The 14003-nt window shown below is 34.2% G+C and overlaps 5 protein-coding genes and 1 long non-coding RNA gene across 6 annotated transcripts; 3 read left to right on the top strand and 3 right to left on the bottom strand.

The window, feature by feature from the left end:
• The first annotated feature begins 1661 nt into the window (after positions 1-1661).
• Positions 1662-3651, top strand: LOC148174860 (L-selectin). The gene is made up of 4 exons (XM_088035812.1): positions 1662-1805; positions 1860-1995; positions 2855-3015; positions 3163-3651. Exons 2-4 carry the CDS (start codon positions 1866-1868, stop codon positions 3523-3525), a joined length of 654 nt encoding a protein of 217 aa, XP_087891938.1. The 5' UTR covers positions 1662-1805; positions 1860-1865; the 3' UTR covers positions 3526-3651.
• A 542-nt stretch (positions 3652-4193) lies between these two features.
• On the bottom strand, positions 4194-6285 carry LOC148174861 (folate-like transporter 3). Its single transcript, XM_088036790.1, has 3 exons — positions 5918-6285; positions 5659-5866; positions 4194-5607 (listed from the first exon to the last, which is right to left on the bottom strand). Exons 1-3 carry the CDS (start codon positions 6239-6241, stop codon positions 4907-4909), a joined length of 1233 nt encoding a protein of 410 aa, XP_087892916.1. The 5' UTR covers positions 6242-6285; the 3' UTR covers positions 4194-4906.
• A 470-nt stretch (positions 6286-6755) lies between these two features.
• On the bottom strand, positions 6756-9051 carry LOC148174862 (folate-like transporter 2). The gene is made up of 6 exons (XM_088036926.1): positions 8076-9051; positions 7821-8025; positions 7043-7773; positions 6977-6980; positions 6860-6910; positions 6756-6808 (listed from the first exon to the last, which is right to left on the bottom strand). Exons 1-6 carry the CDS (start codon positions 8385-8387, stop codon positions 6756-6758), a joined length of 1356 nt encoding a protein of 451 aa, XP_087893052.1. The 5' UTR covers positions 8388-9051.
• Positions 9052-10028: 977 nt separating this feature from the next.
• On the top strand, positions 10029-10615 carry LOC148174863 (uncharacterized). Its single transcript, XR_015770201.1, has 3 exons — positions 10029-10247; positions 10323-10408; positions 10465-10615. It is a non-coding gene; the product is annotated as an uncharacterized LOC148174863 (long non-coding RNA).
• A 652-nt stretch (positions 10616-11267) lies between these two features.
• LOC148174864 (folate-like transporter 3) lies at positions 11268-12775 on the top strand. The gene is made up of 3 exons (XM_088037822.1): positions 11268-11597; positions 11650-11854; positions 11987-12775. Exons 1-3 carry the CDS (start codon positions 11268-11270, stop codon positions 12688-12690), a joined length of 1239 nt encoding a protein of 412 aa, XP_087893948.1. The 3' UTR covers positions 12691-12775.
• On the bottom strand, positions 12730-13970 carry LOC148174865 (ankyrin repeat domain-containing protein 16-like). The gene is given in 4 exon segments (XM_088036927.1): positions 12730-12743; positions 12865-13338; positions 13387-13596; positions 13647-13970. Coding segments are annotated over 4 exon segments (954 nt in total). The 5' UTR covers positions 13903-13970.
• Positions 13971-14003: the final 33 nt, after the last annotated feature.

The raw sequence follows: 14003 nt of genomic DNA on the forward strand, positions 1-14003 counted from the left end.
CATTTAGCATTAAATCAATTAAAAAAATCATCGCTTGTCATCTTTTTATTTGAATTCCTATATTTCTTATTTATGGGGAAATTTTTAAAATTTGAATTGAATGATGGAAATATTTGATTCGTTCTGAAAATCTGAAAATTTCAAACAATTCAGTTTCTTGCTTTAAAATTTTGGAATTTTGAAAAAAAAGTAAAACCAGCAAATTAAGTTAAGTTAAAATTTTTGCTTTACAGTTTTCAAGTTAAACATTGTTGATAAGCCAATCAAAAGATCTAAAACATCCACATTTAACAATTTTAGGTTAGAAGTTTTAGGTGTAAAATTTTTGGCTCGTCTTCAAAATGACATTTTTAACTTTCTGTTTTTTGCTCTAAAATTTTGGGATTTAGTACAGTTAATAAACTAGTCGAAAATAGCAAAATTTGCAAATGTTACCGGCGTTTTATGATTGATAGTGCTAAAGTTACGGAATTGAAACGAAATGGTTCCGGTAATAGTTTTAGTATCAAAATTACTTGATAATAAATTAATTAATTGATTGAATGATTCTGTTGTGATTTTTTATCTTTTGATTTAATGTCCAATTTCATTGCCAACGTGTATCCAATTACTAATTGGTAGGTACTAATTACTTTTATGAAAGCTTTGGAATGCAATTTGAAGGAATATTTTTTTGAATTCGTTAAAAATTGAATCAGCAGCACTAATAACTTAAGCAAAGTGTTGATTATGTTTATCGTCTTTACACCTAAATTTGTGTTTTGACACAATTTAATAAAAAATTTGGTGATTTACGTTATTCAACCAAATCAAAATCTAAAAACCACCGATTTAGAAAAATTTTAAGCATACAATTGTATAATTATCTCTTGATTAAAGTACCAATTAAACCAAAATGTTTTGCAGCAATGACGTCTGATAATTGTTTATATTAGAAGTTTACGATTTTTTTCTGTATCATGTTGTTGTTTTTGCGTCATATCATTAAACACCTATTTAAATTTGGTTTTTAAATATGCTCAAGATATGACTAATAAGTAATAAGTAATAATATACTTCTACAAAATTCTTTTACTACGTACGTCAACAAGTTAGTGGATTTAAATAAAGACTTCTAATTGCTTAACTGATCTATTTTTCTGCTAATTGGTAAATACAAACTAGGAGCCCAATTTGCAAAACCCGGATATGTCCGTTTTTTATTTTGCATTCGAACTTTGACCCTGATTTTCCAGTGAGACTTGCCTATAAACAAATCCTATGATATCATCGCACAATTTACAACAACCGCGAGCAATGAATGTCAACCATTTTCTTCGCAATTTTATATTTGCATCAACTTTCTACCAACACTTTGTATTTAACCAAAAAAATATAAAAAATCCACCTGGAATCATTGGAAACTAACGAAATTGAAAGCAAGTCACAGTTCCGATCAAGTTCAAAGAAAGTATTTTACACGTGCCACAGTTTCCACACGTCCCATCAAATCGCTGTGCAAATATTTAAAAAACTCATATTTTTCGCTTCACTTAAAGGGAGAAAGTGTCCCAGAATCGTTTCAAGGTTTACCCACAAGGGACCCAACTTATCACCAAGCAACTTATTCAAAACAAATTTTTTCGATAAGATCTCAGCTTTCACTCGCTCATAACTCGCATTCTCGCACCAAGAAATTCAGAGGTCAAGGCGAAGAAGACGCTACCTGTAATCGGTATGTTTCTCTTTCTCTAGACATGACCCCACCTTCGTATATATAGGGGTCTTTACAGCTTTTGGACTTCATTTTAAGTCTGTCCCTTCTGGTAAGTTGTTGCGAAATTTTTAAAGAATTTGTTTATTATTTCCGTGCTTTGTAGTTCAAAATGATAAGTGCCGTTTTCATTGTGGGTCTTTTCGGACTGGCTTTGGCCCAGTTCCCCAATGGCAGGATCCTGGAACCACCAGTACCTGCTCTGTGCTCCCAAAGGATTATCCACGAAAGGACTCCTGACGGTAAGTCGAAAAATCAGTTTTGAATTATTCGCAATTTTTTCATATTAAAATTTGGCGATGGAAGGTCGCCAAACAGGATGAGATGGTTATAAAAAGCGTTTTGCTAATTTTATAATAAGTTTGTTTGAATAGCAATTATTTCCACTTTGTTATGTAAGACTTTTATGAGTAATTTAGTCCTGAATACTATTTTACTGCAAATCTAAGATTCTGCACATTCTATCTAAATAGGAATTGTTTATTGTTTTCAATATACGGGTCGTAAGTCAACAACCGAAGAACTGTAATTAGTTCTTATAATTTCCTGTGATTATAAAAAATTATAGATCTGCAGTCACGTGCAGAATTCTCAGAAATATACGGTTTAAAAACCCGTTGCTATGTTTTAATAATGAATATAATTTTTTGGCTTCACTTTTTGCTAAAACCTTTAATTAATTGTTAATATCAAAATCCTAATTTTTATGAACAGTAAATAAAATTTATTTGCGCATTTTAAATTTTATGTTCTTCTATTAAGAACCTAGGATATAAAGATAAAAGTCGTTAAATTTGGCTAATCTGCATTGTCAAAAAATTCACACCGTATTTTATGAACACCTCTTGTTCTCATTTCTCAATAGATTCTCATCTATTTCAGACTTTTGCAATTTTTTACGGGCTCTTGTCTGATTTATCATTCCTATCCGACTTTTGTTGTTTACTTTGTGTTGTAATTTCGATGTCCACTGTGTTTTGTTCTTTTATGGTTTTATGGCAGGATTTTCATCCGTTTGATGGGAACACAATTTCTCAATATTCCGCTGTTTGTAAAAATTGTCTATTTAGAACATCGATGATTAACTGAAAAAAATTTCAGGCAAGGGCTACTTCTTCAGCTGGCGCGACCCCGCCCTCAAAGGCGTAGAGGAAGATTGGCTCGGTGGCCGCAACTACTGCCGCCAACGTTGCATGGACCTCGTCTCTTTAGAAACCAGTGCCGAGAACGAATGGGTTAAAAAACGTATCGTCGACGAAAAGGCAAGTTCTCATTAACATCCACTTAGAAGCGTGCCGTTTTCACTTTTAACTTTCTATTTTGAACCATCCTTATTAGAACCTAATTACAAATAAAGTTGTACCTTCCCCAAGCACGTACATCTTATACAATCTATTTCTCATCAACAGGTGAAATACATTTGGACTTCCGGCCGTTTGTGCGACTTCAAAGGCTGTGATAGAGCAGATCTCCAACCTTTGCCTATTAACGGGTGGTTCTGGACTGCTGTTTTGCAGAAATTGCCTCCTACGACTCAAAGAGACCAAAATGATTGGTCGGAAAATGGTGGAATTGGGAAACCTCAGCCTGATAACAGAGAAGCGCAACAAGGAGGTGCTAGCGAAAACTGCGTTGCTATTTTGAATCAGTTTTATAATGATGGAGTTAACTGGCATGATGTTGCTTGCCATCATCGCAAACCGTTCGTGTGTGAGGAAAATGAAGATTTGTTGAAATACGTTCGTTACACTAATCCTAACTTGAGAGTTTAAGTAAGCAGGGTATGTGCTGTAGACTGATAAATTATGCAGCAATTCGAGGATAATTATAATTATTATTATGTAATTTATTTTGTAATTATTTTAAAAGATGAGATTGAATAAATAGCTCGATTTTAATGTGTGTGTTTTTTTTATGACAACAGGAGATTCAGAGATGTAGGTACCCAAGAATAATGGAAAAACTGAAGCAGAACTTTCCAGATTCTCTTCGTTTTTCTTTGAATTCTAAAATAGGTAATTTATATTTGAGCAATTGTACGATTTTCGACTCGACAGCAATGTTGCTGGCAAAGGTCGCATTTGCCGGAGAGACCTAACCTTCTTACAGTGCGAATTTTGTAAACAACTGAATTAAAAATGTTGATCTGACACCTCTGACAATTCTTTGGCCACGTTACTTGCAATTTTCGAATCATCTAATAGATTGCACCACCGATAAAATTAATTTGTATTTTTAACGGGGAAAAATCATCTTAAATAACGGAATAATTGTGTAGATAATACTTTTGTGTATAATCTTTGTTGTGGTAAACGTTGCTTTCCTTTTAAATGCCCCTGAGCGGCCAGTGTATTATGTTTTTTTTTGCCATATTGCTTCAGCTTTTCAGCACTGAGGGCGCAAAAATTGAGTTACCGTTGCCAAGTATGTTGATTTTCTATTGATTTAAAAAAAAAACATCAACACTCATCTTGTTTTTATGCATTTGATAGCATACTAAGGTGGAGTGTATTTGTGACGTTCATTGTTACGAAGCTGTTAAAACAATTTTTATCAGATTTATCTGAAGTGCTACTGTTTCCGCACAATTTGTAAAGTTTTCTGCGAATTCGACAAAAAAATATTAATATAAAATAATTTTAATGTATAGGAGTTTAAAATAAATAAAGTGTTGGTAATTTTAAGCTTAGGTAAAGTACCTACTCTTCTTCTAAGCTATTTTCTGTGTTTACCTTTTAATACATATACAAGTGTCCTAAAATTCGCGAATCAACAAATGGTAGCTATACTATTAAGTCCAAATTCTTACTTTTTGACTATTATTATTATCTTAGTTTTGGCAAAAGTACATTTGGGGTACATACATACTTTCAGTGTTTAAACTTTGATAAATGTTGATTAAAATCATGATATGCTACGTTCTTTTGTTATAAATCACGACTCTAAATAGAGAGATTACCATGTAATTTCAAAATTTACAAATTAATTTTATAAATATGTATGTAGGTAGGTACACCTACTGAATATCGACTTATAGACTAGTTCAAACTAATGCTAATTGGATAAATTTATTAGAAAATTTGGACTTTGGAATTTGCAGTATTTCCAGGCTCCATATCACAAGATCATTTTAATAACTATCAATAAATTAGATCATGATTCTGTTCGTCGACACACTGTTTTGAAAAACAATTGCAAAGACAACAAGAACGTGATGCCTAAGAAATAGGCGCCATATACCAAAAACTCTTCCGTTCTCGTCAAATGAATCCCATTGTTATTAATCGTGGATGTAAAAACAAGATTTACAATCGCTGTAATCAATCCAATAAACGCGAAAGCAATTCCGATGGAACCTTTCCGGAAAACATTCTTTGCAATAATTGCAGATATTATCGTCATAGCAAATTCAAACACGACTTCAAGTAGTATGTACAAAATTGTACGTGTCAATGAGGTATCAACACTGGCAAAACCAAAAAGCAGTGCACTTTGAAGTAAAGACACCAAACATAGAAATAAACCTTCGTGGATCATATTCGCCTTTAGAGTTCCACAGAGTAAGACGGCTAGAAGAGCCAGGAAACTAGTAACTGCCATGACAGCTCCGTTGTAAGGTGGTTCGGAATTTTCAAACTGGGATTGTCTCCAAACAGTTTGAACCGGGAATACAAGTTGAATTTGACCACCAATAATCAAACCGCTCCATATTGTCCATTTAAGAACCTGATGGTTTGAGAAAGTGTCGACTATTCTTTGTTTTAACCAAGAAATCTTCCTTCTGTTTTCTGGTGGTCGTTCCCAGTCTTGCAATATAGGTAAATAGACCAGCAGCAAAAGACCATGGGCACAAGCTAGAAAGAACCACATTAATGATTTCTTTTTAAAACTACCAAAAAAGATACCTGGAACGTTCAAAAAAGCAACTTCTGTGTAATTCAACCATTTATTCGTAAGGATGACTTGACCAACTATCCCAGCAACCATTTTTGCCTGTAATGGTATTCCTCTAATGTAAGAAGTGAGGGCGCCAAAGTCCTTTTTCACTTCAGGAACTGTGTAAATTGAAGCAAAATAAATCATTTTTGAAGCTTGGACACTTCCTTTAAAACCCTAAAAGTCAAAAATTACCTCTTCGTACAGTTCGAACCTCGCATGTCTTACCTCGGCCACTTGCAGATCTACCGAAGAAACATTTTGCCACAGAGCCACCGAAAAGATCAAATTTCCCAGGCAAAAAACCAGTAAGAAGTAATTATACGCACAAAATACAATAATAAGAAAAATTAGTATGGAAGTTATCAGTGTGGCGTATGTTGATATCGCTCGAATTTCGTGAATGTAGTGGTGGTCAGTGATGTTTTTACCAATCGCCAGCATCTCATGGTAGAAGGGGTCAATTGGTCGAAAATTGACCAAAAATCCAAAGAGGTAAAGAAGGTGGTGGCGTCGTAAAAAGCCAAGATATTTCAGTTCTAATTCAAACATGTCACAAACTATACTTCGAACAACTTAACAAGTGATAAAGAAGTGTGCTTATCTGTGATTTGGTGAAATACTGATAAGCGTGGTCTGTAAATAACTGTCAAATTTGCAATAATTGAGATCATTATCTGCAAAGAATGGAAATTCATTTTCATAAATCATTTTTAGTACTGTGTTCACATATTTTTGTGCAGATGAAGCACATTGCAAATAAATTGTAAAAATTCAAACACAAAGACGCAATTTTATGGTGCATTTATCTTGAGATAAAAAGTCTTTATTTAAAGTTTGACACAGCAATTATTTTGGTTTTGATAAAGTGTCTGATATTTCGAAATGTTAAAAAAATCACATTCATTTTAGCAAACTACTGTAACCAACTATTTGCAACAAAAAGACAAAATTGTGAGGTTTTCCGGCTTTGTAGCACATTCTCTGTGTGAACCATGTGACAGATAAAATTGTTATCTTTTTCGTTTTAGTACCTTTTTTGTCGAAAGATCCATTGCATTATTCATTATCTCATCCTCGACTTGTAGTTCTTAAAAATCTGCCAGTTCAAATAATTATCTACTGATTAAACTACAAGCTTAATCGAGACTGGCGTCTAATTTCTTTGACCTTTCAAAAGCGTAGAAAGCACCTGCCTATCAAACCATGCGTGGAGAAAAACTAAACAAATCATCAATCAGATTTGCACCATCTGTGAAAGTTGCTACTCTAAAGTCGAATTTTCACATGTCTATAACGAAATAAGAAATGATGGGTTACTTAAGATTTTTATTCCAAAAACTAGCGTCTAGCCATAAGTGTTTGTATCCTCTTTTTAATTTCTAGAGACATGAAAAATATAACGTAGATCACAACAAATACTGTAAAATAGACAAAAAACTGCTCATGAGGCGTAAACTTATACACTGCGATCCTATCATTAACAATCATGACTATTATGGTGTTAAAGAAATATGCGCACATGTACAAAAACGAAAAAACCAACCCAAAACAATTCCTCTGCTGGTTTCTTGCAATTTCTGCAGCAATGGCTGTGACCACAAAATAATGAATCCCTCCAAAACACACGTAACTTATATAATTAAATAAGATATAACCGTTACTAAACGCAATCCCGCTCAGAAAAAGAATATACTGGAAACCTGTCAACAGAGGCATAATTATAATGGTTCTTTTTTCCCAGTTGATGCTTTTGAATCCAGCCACCGTTACTGCGAAAAATGAGAAAATTGCTAAAGTTGCTTCAACTAATCCGTTGTAGAAACTGTTATGTAGAGTCTCCCATAATGGTTGGATGAAAATAGAAATTTGATTGTAGCTCCAAATGGACCACACAAACCAAAACGACCATCGCTTTATGTAGGTTTGGGTGAACACTTCGAAAAACTTCATCTTCATGTTAAGCAAGTGTTCTTTTATTTTTTCCGAAAGGTCTTTGTGGGCAGCGACCGGTTCAGACATCTGATAAACATTTTCTTTTGGTGTCGGGATCAAAAAACCTGAAATCGCAGCCAGTCCAATCGCTAAAAGAAAAAATTAAAGTACTGAAACTCGAAGAGTGGTGTCTTACCAACTAAATGGACATACTCGATTTTCTCAAATGACGTCCATTTTTTATCCAGAAACTGTTGGACGAAAATGGCTGACATTACTTTACCTAACAGAGCAGAGATTCTTGTATAGGCAGTGGCTCGTTGATAAGTCGCCAAATCGTGATAACTATAAACGTAAATATAATACCCGATTTCTGTGGCTTCGGAAGTTCCGCGAAGTATCTACAAACCACGTTACTTTATTCTTGTTGGAAAGAAATGAAAGGACTAACTTCAGATATTACGGTCTCAGCTAAGGTGGTGCCCCAAATTCGAATGGATGTAGAAATTGCGGCAAAAATTGTCGAAACTATGATCAGAGCTTTAAAACAGTACAGCCCGGATAATAGAAAAATCAGTGCGAAGTGAAACAAACAACTGTAGGTCAAAACTGGCAGGACGTTGTGACTGACCTTATCCTCCGTGAGGTTGTTGTGTACGATGAAAAATTTATACAGAAATGGATCGGTTGGACGAAAATTTGCACAAAATCCGAAGAAATATAAAAAATGGATTCTTCTGAGGAAGGTTAATTTTATCGCCATTGTGAGGGTACCCGTTTGGTGATCACTAATTTATTAAATACATAAAGTTATCTTCTGGTAGTGTTATAAACATGACTGCTAATAAAGCGGGTGTATTGTTCTCAATAGAAAATTTGTTGTTGTTTGTTTGCCAAACTTAAACATAAGGAGTGGTTCCAGACTTTGTCTAAAAAGGCGCCCGAGTGTATGCGTATTGATGCTAATTCTGCGAATAAAGCAAAATTCATGAAGCATCGATGATTTTTATTTTATTTTAAAATAAAGACGGTAATTACTTGACTTAGTTTTAGGGTTCTTTTTGTTTTTAAGAGTATCATGTTTTCTAGTTACATTATTCAAATTTTCTACACTTCTTAGATATTCATTTTCTAAATATTGTATATTTTGCAATTTTTGTATAAATTCACACTACTTATTGAATTTTTTGGATTGTCTACATTGTTTTATATTTCCTTGATTTTCTCAGTTTATTATATTTTATTGGTGATTTATACGTACAATTTCCGAAATGCAGAACTTAAGATTTAAGATTTACCAGAATCTAAAAATTCTTTTGGATCTTTTGCCCGTCATTTGATTTTTAAGATTTTCAAAATATTTCTAAAAATTTGTACATTTCTTCTGTTTTATAAATTTCAAGTCCTGAAACTTTCGAAGTTTCTATCAATTTTCTCATTTCCTTGTAATTTCTGAAATTCCCAATATTCCGCGAAATTTCTATATTCTTTAAATTCTTTAGATCCATTAGATAAATTTTGTGGATTCTCTTAGTTTGTTAAATTTAATTGATTATTTATAAGAACAATTTTCTAATTGTAAATGTATAATTTTAAAAATTTTCCAAGATGAATTCCTTAGGTTTCGCAGACGTTTTAAATCCAGTGGCATCAATTGATTTTTTCGATTTTCAAAATATTTCTTAAAATTTGTATTCCTTTCTTCTGTTCTATGAATTCCCAGTTCTTAACCTGTTTCAATTTCTTCGCTCTTTCAGAAGTTTTTAAAATTGCGGGAAATTTTATTTTCTTTAAATTCTTTAGATCCGTTAGATTTTTAGCCCTCATTTAGAATTCAAGAAACCAACCAAATTTGATAAGTTTGGCATAGTGCAAAATTGGCTGTGGAAATTGTAAACTCACGACAATAAATAAAAGTCTAAAAATAGAAAATATATCGTGTTTATAAAAAGTAATAATTTCCTGTCTTATCTTGACTAGATAAAATCAGGTTGTCAATTTCAGTTTTCACAAGTAGATCCAGAATAGTCTTCTTCTTGTTAATTCATCAACGTTTGTCTAGTTCCTAAAGTAAAGTTTTAGTAACTAAAAATGTATAATCTTTATTTTCATAAATTTATTTTGGACTCGAGAAATAGACTTTCATAGTTTGCTTTCCCGTCTAGCTTCTTACAAGAAGAGAAGAAATATATAGGGTGTTGGAGAATAGTTCAATAAACGTATAAACAGGCTATAAACTAGAAGTGTGCTTAAAATAGCTTTAATCAAAAACATTTTCCATTCAATCTGATTAGATATTATTATGAAGTAAATAATTAGACACTCAGCACAAATTTTGCTGATTCAGCGCCCTGTGTTTTACCATTTTAGCCCTGAAGATAAAGTAAATTCTTTTTGTCGCATATGCAGTGTCACTTGACCTCGACTATTATCATTTAAGTAAAACACAGAAATAATGAACCAAGTAGGTACAAATTTAACTGCCTTGGCAAATTAAACGTGTTGTTTTAAAAATTGAGACAATAGCATCAATCACACCCACCACAATTTTCGAACTAAATTTTGTTTGTTTCCTTGAAGGTATTAACACTATCTTTACCTATTCAACGTCATTCTAATTTATGTAAGTAGAAACACGTTCATATCTTTTGCCAACCAACGTAAAACTCCTTTAATAAGTCGGTTTATACTATTTCAGTGCCATGTCGGAGTTTATGGAGAAAATTGTACAAACAGCTCATTACGCAATTCTCGTTGCTTATTTTCTGAAGTTTGTCTTTGCAGGTAGGACTGTAATCCATTTGTATGTCAACAAGTGCTTTTATTTTATTGTCTTGTAGTTTCTTCATGGATACGGAATTTTTATAAAGACGATGATAAGGAGAAGGAACAGAAAATTATAAAGAAAAAGAAGAAAGTAGTCAACGAGAAGAACAGATCGTGGTTTGTTCAAAAGTTTTACCAGTTAATGATCGTCTTTTCTTGAAAAAATATTGCTCAACATTAAATTTCGAATTTGTCAACTTTAGAGAATCTTTAATAAATAGTAGATAATATTGTGAGTTTGTGCGTCGACGCGGCACTGGAATTTGAAATGTGTTGGCAGCTCTGCCTCTACGCAATTTCATGTCATCTGTAAACATCAAAAAGGAATGGAAAACACGTTTGCCAACTGCGAATGCTCAAAATTACTATCAAGACTTTTCTTAAAACCGACGACTACTTAACCATATCTATGACTACGATAAGAATTCTAACTTTTGTTATGATGATAAACATACCTATCATTACATTAAAAATTATAATATTCTTTCCATTTTAGCGTCACTTTGCTACTGACCTCGTGTAAGTATTCATTTTTATTCAATTTTTATATTGTACTCGTGGCTCATCGCTTTAAAATTGGCACAGGTTTGGCTCAAAATTCAACACTACTTATCTATTAATATTTCAAGCAGTGTCTAATAAAATAATATAAATTAATCGTAACACACTCATATCTACTTCCAGATATGCGAGATAAGCAAGATAAGTTTTCTCCTAAATCACCGGGATTAACCCGAGCACAATTCGCAGTGTTTTCGTTACGGCAGTGATAAAATGTGATGTAAGGTGTGGTTTTTGTTTAAAATTCGCAAAGACAATGAAAATTAAATGGAAGAAGATCGTTTCGTTCCAGTGGTTTAAGCAACTATACGTGTTGTATATTTTTGGATTGGTCTTACATTTTCGACCATCTTCCTCATTTTTTTACGAATTTCTCAAGACTGATAAGAAACTTCCAGAAAATGTTGCCAGCGGGGAAATTATACCGATGTACTTTTACAGCGCTTCCGTGGCGTTAGTACCAGTGTTTCTGTTCATGGACTTTTTTAAATTCAATCCTTTTATTATTATTTCCGCGTTGACTGGAGTTATAGCAACGAGTTTATTTATTTGGACTGATACTGACGTCGACTTGAAAGTAGCACAGGTAAATTAAAGAAGGAATCAATTCACTCTTCAAACCATCTCGATGGTTTTAGGGGTTCTATGGTTGCCAGACTGCCGCCGAAGTTGCATACTACGTGTCCATTTATTCTCATGGTGATATCAAAAGTTATCAGAAACTCACGTCTTTTGTGCGAGCGGCCCCTTTGGTAGGAAAAATTCTGGGGAATTTTGTCGCTCAGGGGCTTGTTGCGGCGGAAGCGCTCAGTTACAAGTCGCTGCATTACTTCAATTTGGGAGGTAAGAGTTTTTGGGAAGCTAAGAAACAGGAAGAAAGAATGAAAAAAAAGCAAATATGTAGTGAAATTATTTTTACACCTTTTTTCGAAGCTCATTACATTTTTCCAACTCTTTACTTTACTTCTTTTTTAGCTTTCATTCTTGCGACTTTGCTAGCGGTGCTCCTGCCGTCAATACCGGAAGAAAAACCTGCTGACTCCGACGCACAAACCTCACTAAAAATAACTTCAATTTGCAAGAATCTCACTAGAATATTTCCTAATAAATACGTTGTAAAATGGTCAATTTGGAGCATCCTCACAATTTGTGGTCATAATCAAATTTCATTCTACATCCAACATTTGTGGAATTTTATACAACACGAACATGGAGTGGCCGTGTACAATGGCGGTTTGGAAGGACTCTATGGAGTTTCGGCGCTTTTGGGAACAATCCTTGGGGGCTATGCCATATTTGACTGGAAATTTAAAGGAGATCTTATTCTTTCCATGACTTCTTTATTAGAAGGTTTTATGTTACTTTTCATGGCGCAAATAACGGGGGTTACACTGAATAGTATATTTTATCTGATCCTAGGATTTATCTACCATTTTACTCTGACAATATTGCATGGAGAGATTGCAAAATTTTTGAATCCGGGCTGTTTTGGTTTAGTTTTTGGATTAATAGCGCTGTTAGGATGGGGATTAAGTTCTGGGATGGTGGCATGGTACGGAGCCCATTTCCACGATTACCAAAGTTTGTTTATGCTGTATGGATTTTACCATATGGGGGTGTCAATCTTGTTCATAATCATCGGACTTGCTTATTGGTTTGCCAAGCATACTTACCAATAGGAACTTTTGTGTTTTACTATTTTGTTAATAAATTATATTTTACGTTATCTGCTCTGTTTATTTAGAAATAAATTAAACAAAACGACTCATGCGAAAACTTTTATTGTCACAAAATCAAGTCATAAAATCATTGCTAAACACATTAAAATCCAAAATCGTACAACGATCAATTACCATTACAAATCTATTGAGGCGAAATTAAAGCAGAAGACGGACTGATGGCGTGGTTTAAAAAGCTAGAATACATCAATGGAGAGACCGCGTAATTAATAAAATGCGGCTCCGTCGGTGTGAAGTCCGGACTAAAAAAAAAGTACGGTGAAATCTGTGGTGTAACCGGAGAAACTCCAGGAGTGAGCATCAAAGGTGTTGTAATATTCGAAGAAGTTGACAAGTTAACACTGTCCATGTGACCAGTTAATTGAAAATGAGGACTTGCCGAATTCTGAGGGCTTATGATGATCATCGGAACTTGCGGTTTCTGGCGCTTGGTACTGACAATATCGATGTTCTTAGTTCTTGTTTCCCTTATATCCAGCGCTCCTTTCCCAAGATGGTTCTTGGCGTTGATGTCCGCGTTGAACTCCAACAACTGATGGAATGCCTTATTGTTACCGACTGCTGCAGCGAACATCAGCGGAGTAAGACCTGTGAGGATTAGACAGTAATATGAACCTTCCAGTTTCTCTCGTTTACCAGTGAAGGGCATCGCAACATTTGGATCAAAACGTCTGAGTAGCAAATACCGAATAATCTGATCGTGTTGAAACAAAATCGCTACAGACAAAGGAGACATGACTTTCTGCATGGACTGTCTGGAAACTCCTCCACATAACAGATGATTTAAAATTCTTTCGACGATTTTAAGGTCACCGCATGTCACAGATATCAAAAAAACATTCACACCTGAAAAAAGAAGCGTGAAATCGATAGAGACCCACAAAAACTATTTTTACCAAACTTGTTCTTCTTAGTAGCGTCAGCTCCGTTTTCTAGTAAAAGCTCCACGGTTTCTGCGTTACCAGTTCGGACGGCCATCATCAGCGGGGTCCAGCCTAAGTAATTCACTGGGTCAAGTTTTTGTCGGTTCTTCACTGTCTTCTTTATTTCGTCAATGCTTCCCAAAACGGCGGCATAGTGGAGTCTGGTATTCTTATCTTCGTCGACAATCGTCACTTTATTTTTCTTCAAGTATTCTTCATTTGAAGCCATTTTAGGTGCGATAATTGTCACGGATCGACGAAGACTGCCGTAGAATGGAGATAAAGTCTTCAGTTTTTGTCTTGTGGAGATAAGTTTTTACAAGTTCATGT

The sequence above is a fragment of the Gnatocerus cornutus genome, chromosome 5 (genome assembly GCF_029298725.1).
Source record: "Gnatocerus cornutus isolate USDA-ARS CGAHR chromosome 5, icGnaCorn1.1, whole genome shotgun sequence".
In the NCBI taxonomy this organism is placed as follows: Eukaryota; Metazoa; Arthropoda; class Insecta; order Coleoptera; family Tenebrionidae; genus Gnatocerus; species Gnatocerus cornutus.

Bases quoted from the DNA above. Each gene is read 5' to 3' on its own strand.
- LOC148174860 (XM_088035812.1), top strand. From the start codon at position 1,866: ATGATAAGTGCCGTTTTCATTGTGGGTCTTTTCGGACTGGCTTTGGCC. The intron at 1,996-2,854 runs GTAAGTCGAAAA...AAAAAATTTCAG, and splicing joins CCACGAAAGGACTCCTGACG to GCAAGGGCTACTTCTTCAGC. The intron at 3,016-3,162 runs GCAAGTTCTCAT...TCTCATCAACAG, and splicing joins AACGTATCGTCGACGAAAAG to GTGAAATACATTTGGACTTC.
- LOC148174861 (XM_088036790.1), bottom strand. From the start codon at position 6,241: ATGTTTGAATTAGAACTGAAATATCTTGGCTTTTTACGACGCCACCAC. The intron at 5,867-5,917 runs GTAAGACATGCG...TTTGACTTTTAG, and splicing joins TAGATCTGCAAGTGGCCGAG to GGTTTTAAAGGAAGTGTCCA. The intron at 5,608-5,658 runs GTATCTTTTTTG...GGTTCTTTCTAG, and splicing joins TGCTTTTTTGAACGTTCCAG to CTTGTGCCCATGGTCTTTTG.
- LOC148174862 (XM_088036926.1), bottom strand. From the start codon at position 8,387: ATGGCGATAAAATTAACCTTCCTCAGAAGAATCCATTTTTTATATTTC. The intron at 8,026-8,075 runs GTTAGTCCTTTC...CGTGGTTTGTAG, and splicing joins CTGAGACCGTAATATCTGAA to ATACTTCGCGGAACTTCCGA. The intron at 6,809-6,859 runs GTCAAAGAAATT...TTTAATCAGTAG, and splicing joins GCTTTCTACGCTTTTGAAAG to ATAATTATTTGAACTGGCAG.
- LOC148174864 (XM_088037822.1), top strand. From the start codon at position 11,268: ATGAAAATTAAATGGAAGAAGATCGTTTCGTTCCAGTGGTTTAAGCAA. The intron at 11,598-11,649 runs GTAAATTAAAGA...CGATGGTTTTAG, and splicing joins TCGACTTGAAAGTAGCACAG to GGGTTCTATGGTTGCCAGAC. The intron at 11,855-11,986 runs GTAAGAGTTTTT...CTTCTTTTTTAG, and splicing joins GCATTACTTCAATTTGGGAG to CTTTCATTCTTGCGACTTTG.